This window comes from Trichosurus vulpecula, chromosome 3, assembly GCF_011100635.1.
Source record: "Trichosurus vulpecula isolate mTriVul1 chromosome 3, mTriVul1.pri, whole genome shotgun sequence".
NCBI classification, from domain to species: domain Eukaryota; kingdom Metazoa; phylum Chordata; class Mammalia; order Diprotodontia; family Phalangeridae; genus Trichosurus; species Trichosurus vulpecula.
The window spans coordinates 49,342,316-49,351,073 of record NC_050575.1 but is presented as its reverse complement, the minus strand read 5'-3'; the positions used below and the strand labels follow the sequence as shown (position 1 = coordinate 49,351,073).

Sequence of the window (8,758 nt, the reverse complement as noted above, 5' to 3'; positions counted from 1 at the left end):
AGATAAAAAAGTACAAATTAATACAAAATAAAAGGCAAAGATTAAATATAAAGCTAGAAGTTTAAAAGCCTTCATTATTTAAGATTTCCTAATGACAGCTTTGGACCTGGAGATTCATCAAATATAAAGACCTTCAACCATTATGGACCAGTTACCTCCATTTAAGAATGGAATATGTTTGAAGTTAATCATCAGCATAAAAAAAATCCTAAATTTTAAATTTTGATTAAAAACATGCAATTGAAGAATAAGTAACTCACAATTAGACAGGGATTCTGACTCTCCTCATTTGACAGGGGAAGGTTAGGGCTGAAGGCCATGAGATCAGTTTTGGCGGAGACCTCTCCAAAGCAAACCTTCTGTGGTCGGTGCTGGGAATAAGACCAGCTCTCCATCCCATTAGAGCACACCAGTGTGGGGTTCCCAGGCCCATACACAGCCTGTGGGGGTACCGAACACCGAAGAGCCACATACAACAGCAGACTCAGCACCAACAAACTAGAAACCGAGCAGATAGCTATGATCAAATACACATTCACATCGACCAGAGTTGCCTCAGGTGTGGGCCCAGCAGCTGCTGCTGCTGCAGCATTGAAAGACAAGGCCTTCACCGACAGTCCACTTTCCACAAGGGACACACTGACTGTGGCCGTTGCAGACAAGGCAGGCTCTCCATGGTCCTTTACCAAGACAAGCAGCATCTTCTGAGGGCCATCTGACTCCTCCAGAGCTCGGGTCGTGCTGATCTCGCCAGTGTACAGACCCACTCGGAAAGGGTTGCGCCCAACGCCCACCTCCGGCAGCAACTCATAAGATAGCCAAGCATTATAGCCAGAGTCCCCATCCACAGCCCGGATCTTCGCCACCACATGGCCCACAGCCACCGACTGTGACACCAGCTCGGTCACTGGGCTATCGCCAGAGTGCGGTGGCAACACAGCCGGCGCGTTGTCGTTCTCATCCAGCACGAACACCTGCAGGCTCACGTTGCTGCCCAGAGGAGGGAAGCCAGCATCTCGGGCACTTACCTGGAACTGCAGCAGCTCCAGCTCCTCGTGGTCTAGAGGCTGCAAGGCGTACACTTTCCCGCTCCCCGAGTGCACAGACACATAACTCGACAGCGGACGCTCCCCAACCCGCCCCTCCACCAGAGAGTAAGACACCAGCGCGTTCTCCTGCGCATCTGGATCTGATGCGGACACTGTGAAGATGTGATGTCCGGGTGGGTTGTTCTCTTTCACAAATATCGTGTACACAAGCTGCTCGAAGGAAGGTGCATTGTCGTTTACATCTCTGATGTCCACAGATACTCTGGCCGTGGCCCAAAGCACTGGCGTCCCCTCATCCCTCGCAGTCACCACTAGCTCATAGGCAGGCACGCTCTCACGGTCAACAGAACTGTCCAGCACCAGCGAGTAGTAATTCCTGAAAGTGGACACCAGCGTGAAGGGCCCCAGGGGCGACAGCGAGCAAGTCACCTGACCATTGGCTCCAGAATCTCGGTCGGACACACTAACAAGAGCGATGACTGTGCCTGCTGGGGCATCCTCTAAGACTGGCAGTGACAGGGAGGTCACTGACACTTCAGGGGCGTTATCATTGATGTCCACGACTTCCAATAAGATTGTGCAATGACCTGCCATGGGAGGAGCTCCTCTGTCAGTGGCTGTTACCTGGATTTCATATACATCATTGTCTTCAAAATCGAGCTCGCCATGAATTCGGATGTCTCCAGTAACTGAATTCATAATAAACATGCATTTTTCACTTTCTGGTGAAATCCTTTTAATTGTGTAAGAAATCTCTCCATTGATTCCTTTGTCGGAATCTGAAGCGTTAAGTTTAATCATTAGAGTCCCGTTTGGTGAGTTTTCAAAGAGTTTAACTTTATATTCAGATTTATCAAACTTAGGAGGGTTGTCATTGACATCCAAGACTGTGATAAGTAGCTCAACTGTTCCGGTGAGCTCAGGTTTTCCCCCATCAGTGGCCGTCAGTAACAAACGGATTTCTGGAGTTTCCTCCCTGTCCAACAATTTATGTAATACTAGTTCAGGCAATATTCTTTTGTCGTTTTTAGTTATCATTTCCAGAGTAAGATAGTCATTATGACTAAGTTGGTACTTCAGCAGAGAGTTTGCGCCAATATCCGCATCTGACGCTCCCTCTAGTGGAAAACGCGAGTCTAGGAGTCTCGATTCTGAAATAAATATGTTTTGTTGTTTTTCCGGGAACACAGGCGGATTGTCATTAATATCTTTGATCTCCACCTCCACGTGGAAAACCTGTAGAGGCTTGTCCACGATCACCTCCAGGTGGATGCTACAAACAGGGATGCGGCCGCACAGCTCCTCCCTGTCGATCCGAGAATTCACAAATAAAATGCCGTTCTGCACGTTTACCTCCAGGTAGTCCCTGCGGCCCTCGGACACCACCCGGAAGAGTCGTGACACCAGCTCCCCGACCTCCAGGCCCAGGTCCTGCGCGATTCGCCCCACAAATGTACCGTGTTTCGCTTCCTCCGGCAGCGAGTAATGGACCTGGCTGCTTGCTATCTCCCAGGCTGTCCCGAACAGAATCGAGAACACCAGCTGCCGGGCTCCCAGGCCGCCTCTTTGGGAAACCCCCATAACTCGGGCTGATGGATTATTAGTGGAGTAAGCAGAATAATTGCTTGGAGGCTGCTTATCCACAATTTGTCTGTTTCCTTAAATATATTGTCATTAAACTATCAAGCATCCTCCACCAAAATGTCTCCTATCCTCCTATGATTGGTCACAATATCCAAGAAGGGAGTATAATTTTTCATTTCCCTCACCTTTTGGGTGGACAGCGACACCATGTGCCTACTTGTGTAAGTTTTTAAAGAGAATTATTTTCTTCTTTATGTGGGGTTTATGCTTTTCACCTTAATATCTATGTCTCATTAGTTTTGCCTTTACTTCTAAACCGTTTAAATATAGATCCATTCAGTTATAGCATTTTCTGAATTCAAGTGATATATAAAATTTGTTTTCTCTGTCTTAATGTCCTGTTAACTCCTTTCATTTGAAATTCATAGATAAATTTCAAATTTACTAAAAAATTCAAAATACCTCAAGGCAGAGTGGCACAAGTGAGAAGATTGCTTCGGAATTGTTGCACTGCTGGTGCTGCCTGTTTGACCTTGGGCAGGTCACTTAATGGACTGACTTTATGTGTAAAATGAGAGTTCTATATTAGATTAACTCGAACGTCCCTTCCAGATCCAAATCTATTACTACACGATTTTAATGTGATTGATTGTACAAAAGTAGGAAAGAAAATCCAATGACTGATTTGTTATTGAAGATCACTGAACAATGACTTCTGGTTAAAAGTGATTCAATATTATCTTAAATTTAAAAACAAGTTATTAAATGAAAACCTTAATTTTAAAAACTTTTTTACTAAAACCTAGAAATATTTTTTCTAGGTATAAAATTGATAAACATTCCCATCCTGTCATATAGACAGTGAATCCACTTGTATTCTTTGTTACTTAGATGGGTCAGCTTAATACGAAGTGTTTCCTTTGTTCTTAGTCGATTTTTTCCAAAAGATTTATTTGCTACAAGTTGAGATTCAGTGAGAGTACTGGGTCTTCAAACATGCTGCCTTAGGCTGAAGTCTTAAAACATCTCTTTGTTTGAAGTTTTGAAATGCGATACCCACAGTAAATCCTCTCCTTGGAGTTTCTGTTTATTGTCAAATGGCCACCTTCTAGATCAATTAACAGTCAAGTACTTATTAACCATTAATAAAGAAGGTCACTGAAGGTACTAAATAGTCATTCCCTGCAGTCTAGTTATGTGCTTACCTACATGGTTTCTTCAGAGGAGACCTAGGATTAGGATGACAAAGCAAAGATCATTCCAAAGACCTTCGTTGCTTTGCCTTCTTCAAGATCATTCTTAAAGGAAAAGAAAGAACAAAATAGGATCTGCTACTGATAGGAGGAAATGAAACCATGAGAAGAGAAGCGGAATTCTCCACTTTCTTTCAGTTATTTGACACCTATTTGCAGGTAATTCATAGGTTCTGTACTTTGAGAAAAGATCTTAAAAGAAATTACGAATGAAACTTTGATCAAACTGAAAATTATTTTTAAAGATGCATTTATTTCTTATTTGAGTCTATATGACTTCAGACAGTATCTGGTTATGATGTCAATTCTGAACAAAAACAAAACAAAAGGCTCCTTAAGATCAGGTGAAATATAGACTATCAGAAGTTATTAAATTCAGAGTAAAATGTTGAAGCTAAGAAAAATTGTTTCTTTTTAACATATATTTCAATGCAAATGAAGTTTTACTGTACTTCCTTTTTTCATCAAAAAATCATTTAAGTTACAATCTTCATGGTTAAGACAATGTAATAGAAATACAGACATCATCTATGGCCAAGAAGTCATTACAATGTAAAACAAACTCAAGCACCAAAAAGAAACACCAAGTTTATGAGGTAAAGCTTAAATAGCTAAACTATAAGGAGTGAAAAACAAGCAGGAAGATTTGAATGGCATACATGGGCTATGAATGTGACTATCAAGAGCGGCACTGAAAAAGATTCTAAATTTGCAAATGAGTACTTCGAAGTTAGCCAAACTTTGCAAGTGATTGGCTATACAAAGTCGAATAAAAGCACATACAAATCCTTAACATGATTCTTTTATGTTCACAAGGAACTCTTTCTTTCTCCAGTAAAAGTGGCATCCATTCATCCAAATGAACATTTCTAGACTGTCTCACTGGAAACTACAGACTTAATATTTTTCCACTAATTTGCCAAAGTTTCTTGTGCTTTACTAATTGGTAATGACAGCGACTCATCCTCAAAAAAAAAAACGACTATAGCAACCCAGCATTTGGTTATTAAATGTCAATTGCTATGATGAAATAATTTCAATGTCTTCAAAAATTACATATTTTACAGGAACAAAACGGCACTAGGGTTTCCAGGTACTAAAACAACACAGCAGTTTATGAAAATTCCTTTCTGCTACTCCTTCAGTACAAATAGTTTAGACTGAGACTGCACATGGACAATAAGCTAGATCCAGCTTTGAAAAGGAGGAAGATATTGGACTGGATTCCACTGAGGAAACGACATGGCATTTTCAACAATAGCAAGCATCCCCTAACGCAAAATGACATTTTAAAAAAAGAATATTGTTCTGGTGATGCTATATGGTTGTAAATCGTGGAATACCACAATCTCCAAAGAATCGAAATTACAAGAGACACAAATGGCAATGGAGAGAGACACTCGGTAGGTACAAGTAGGCTACAGCATTTTATGAGCAATGATATGAATGCCAGAAATGACATAAAATATATGACGAAGGTAAAGTATGATCAGAAAAGATGATATGATTATGTGGACAAAGAGAGAAATATGAAAAAGAGCTTCCAAGTGCCGCACAGGTACCCATAGAATGCTTACCCTAGAAAAGGGGTAAAGCAGTTGAGAAGATTCTTTATGGAACATTTATGTGAAGATGTGTGCATGAATGACACAGGATGAGAAGGAAAACAAGAACAAGAAGAAGGAGGAGGAGGAGGAGAACAAGAAGAAAAAAAGTAGGAGGAGAAGAAAAAGAAGAGCAAGAAGGAAGAGGGGGAAGAGGAAGAAGAAGAGGGGGAAGAGGAAGAGGAGGAAGAAGAAGAAGAGGAAGAGGAGGAGGAATTTTAAAACTACAAGTCAACCTGCTACAATGTTGCTGGAATATAAGACTCACCTTGCCCAAAGATTCCTTCTTGGCCTCCTGCGGTCCTCTATCGGAAGATACGGGACATGGAGGAAGGTTGGGGCTGAAGGCCATGAGGTCGTTCTTGACCGTTCCTTCTCCAGAGCAAGCCTTCTGCCGCCGCTGCTGGGAATACGACCAGCTCCCAGCCTCGTTCGAACACACCAGAGTGGGCTTCCCAGGCCCGTAGATGCCCTGCGTTGGCGTAGAGCACCGCAGCGCCACATAGAGCAGCAGGCTCAGCACCAACAAACTGGACACAGAACAGATGGCTATGATCAAATATACATTCACATTCACCAGGACTGTTCCTTTAACAATGGATGAAGCTGCTGGCTTCTTAGCCAACTCGGAAGACGTCTGAAGGGCCTGACCACTCTCCAAAAGTGACACACTCACCGTGGCTGTGGCAGACAGCATGGGTTCCCCGTGGTCCTTTACTAATACTAGCAGCATCTGCCTCGGCTCATCTGACTCCTCCAGGGCCCGCATCGTGCTGATCTCGCCAGTGTACAGACCCACTCGGAAAAGGCTGCGCCCAACACCCACCTCCGGCAGCAACTCATAAGACAGCCAGGCATTATAGCCAGAATCCGCATCCACAGCCCGGATCTTCGCCACTACATGGCCCACAGCCACCGACTGTGACACCAGCTCGGTGACTGGACTAATGCCGGCGTGAGGAGGCAGCACAACCGGCGCATTATCGTTCTCATCCAGCACGAATACCTGGAGACTCACGTTGCTACCCAAAGGAGGGAAGCCAGCATCCCGAGCGTTCACCTGGAACTGCAGCAGCTCCAGCTCCTCGTGGTCCAGGGGCTGCAAGGCGTACACTTTGCCGCTCTCCGAGTGCACAGACACGTAGCTCGACAGAGTTCGCTCCCCTACCCGCCGCTCCACCAAAGAGTAAGACACCAGCGCGTTCTCCTGCGCGTCAGGGTCCGATGCGGACACTGTGAAGATGTGGTGCCCGGGTGGGTTGTTCTCCTTCACGAACACTGTGTACAGGGGTTGCTCGAAGGCAGGGGCGTTGTCATTCACGTCGCCAATGCCCACAGAAATTCTGGAGGTGGCCCGCAGAGCTGGAATCCCCCCATCCCTCGCAGCCACCACAAGTTCATAGGCTGGCACGCTCTCGCGGTCCACCTTGCCGTCCAGCACTAGAGAATAGTAATTTCTGAAGGTGGACACCAGCGTGAAGGGCCCCGGGGGAGACAGAGAGCAAGTCACCCGCCCGTTGGCGCCCGAGTCCGGGTCTGACACGCTGATGAGGGCGATGACTGTGCCTGGTGGGGCATCCTCCCGAACCGGCAGCGATAGTGACGTCACGGCCACCTCTGGAGCGTTATCATTGATGTCCAGGACCTCTACCAAAACCCTGCAGTGACCCGCCATAGGAGGATTTCCCTTGTCAGTCGCCTCTATCTGCAGTTCATAGAATTTATTTTCCTCGTAATCCAAGTTTCCATTGATCCTAATTTCTCCTGTATTTTCATCTAATTTAAACAAATCATTTCTCTTTGGTTTTATCGAACTCAATGAGTACTGTAAAACTTTATTTATTCCTTCATCCCGGTCCGTGGCATTGACTTTCACTATAAATGTGCCGTTTGCAACATTTTCCAATAATTTCACCTTGTACTCTGACTGATCAAACTCAGGATCATTATCATTGACGTCTAACACCGAGATCCTTAATTGAACTGTGCCCGTGAACTCTGGTTTGCCCCCGTCAGTGGCGGTCAGTAACAGATTAATCTCAGAAGTATCTTCTCTATCCAAAGATTTTCTTAACAAAAGTGACAAAGCTTTACTTTTCTCGCTGTTCGCTTGCATTTCCAAAGTGAAATATTCATTAGGGCTGAGTCTGTAGGTCAAGAGAGAGTTCACTCCAATATCTGCATCTGACGCGCCCTCTAGCGGAAATCGGGAGTCTGGCTGTTTAGATTCATAAATGAACAGCCTTTGTTCTGTAGCTGGAAACATAGGCGCATTATCATTAATATCTTTGATCTCCACCTCTACATGGAAAACCTGCAGCGGTTTGTCCACGATCACCTCCAGGTGGATGCTGCAAACAGGACTGAGGCCGCACAGCTCCTCCCGGTCGATCCGAGAATTCACAAATAAAATGCCATTCTGCGCATTTACTTCCAAGTAGTCCTTGCGACTCTTGGATACCACTCGGAACAGGCGTGACACCAGCTCCCCGACCTCCAGACCCAGGTCCTGTGCGATTCGCCCCACAAACGTACCGTGTTTCGCTTCCTCCGGCACCGAGTAATGGACCTGGCCGCTCCCCACCTCCCAGGCTACGTGGAGAAGAAACGAGAAGAGCAGCTGCCGACGTTTCAGACCGCCTAGCTCGGAAAATCCCATTGTAAACACGAAATTTATCTAATTCTCTCCTCAGTGATTTGCAGTTTATAATGAAACAAGATTCTTTGGAAGAGAAATCCAGTGTCTTTAGTTTCCTGTGGTATGGGTTTTAAAACACGGATGCTGGCGAAATCTCAATGAAGTGCCTTTAAAACCCGGAGAAGAGCAGTGATTTCATGGCTTTAGGATTTGTTTTATTTGAGGCGACAGCGTCACCGTGTGGTAATTTGGGTGAGTCTGAAATTCAGTCTGTTGAGTCATATCAATTGTATTTTTTCTAACTTTTTATATCTCCATATTGTATTGTGCCTCTCAATTCCTCTTTCTTTGAGTGTTTTGGTTTTATTTATTAATATGATATTTCTGAATTGTGGTACGACGGAAAGCACAGCGTAATAGCCCTTTCATATTCCTTCTTAATGAAAACCAAGTATGTATTAAATTAACAGCTTTCTTCTGGCAAATATGTACTTAATATTAAGATTCTCTTACTTTCATTTGAAAAAAAGTGTCGCAGAAATTCTGTTCCACATTCTTTTTTAAGAAGAACTTCCTAGATGTTAAGCTTTAGGAGCCCTAGGACTTTGTCGTTTTTAAATTTTCAATGCC

General features: G+C 44.2%; 2 protein-coding genes across 2 annotated transcripts; both read right to left on the bottom strand.

The window, feature by feature from the left end:
• Nucleotides 1–215: 215 nt before the first annotated feature.
• Nucleotides 216–2,630, bottom strand: LOC118842047 (protocadherin alpha-12-like). Its single transcript, XM_036749720.1, has one exon. It carries the CDS (start codon nucleotides 2,628–2,630, stop codon nucleotides 216–218), a length of 2,415 nt encoding a protein of 804 aa, XP_036605615.1.
• Nucleotides 2,631–5,459: 2,829 nt separating this feature from the next.
• LOC118842046 (protocadherin alpha-11-like) lies at nucleotides 5,460–8,149 on the bottom strand. The gene is made up of 2 exons (XM_036749719.1): nucleotides 5,734–8,149; nucleotides 5,460–5,464 (listed from the first exon to the last, which is right to left on the bottom strand). The coding sequence occupies exons 1-2, from the start codon at nucleotides 8,147–8,149 to the stop codon at nucleotides 5,460–5,462; spliced, it is 2,421 nt and encodes an 806-aa protein (XP_036605614.1).
• Nucleotides 8,150–8,758: the final 609 nt, after the last annotated feature.

What these genes read in the sequence shown, in the direction of transcription:
- LOC118842046 (XM_036749719.1), bottom strand. Translation starts at nt 8,149, where the DNA reads ATGGGATTTTCCGAGCTAGGCGGTCTGAAACGTCGGCAGCTGCTCTTC.
- LOC118842047 (XM_036749720.1), bottom strand. Translation starts at nt 2,630, where the DNA reads ATGGGGGTTTCCCAAAGAGGCGGCCTGGGAGCCCGGCAGCTGGTGTTC.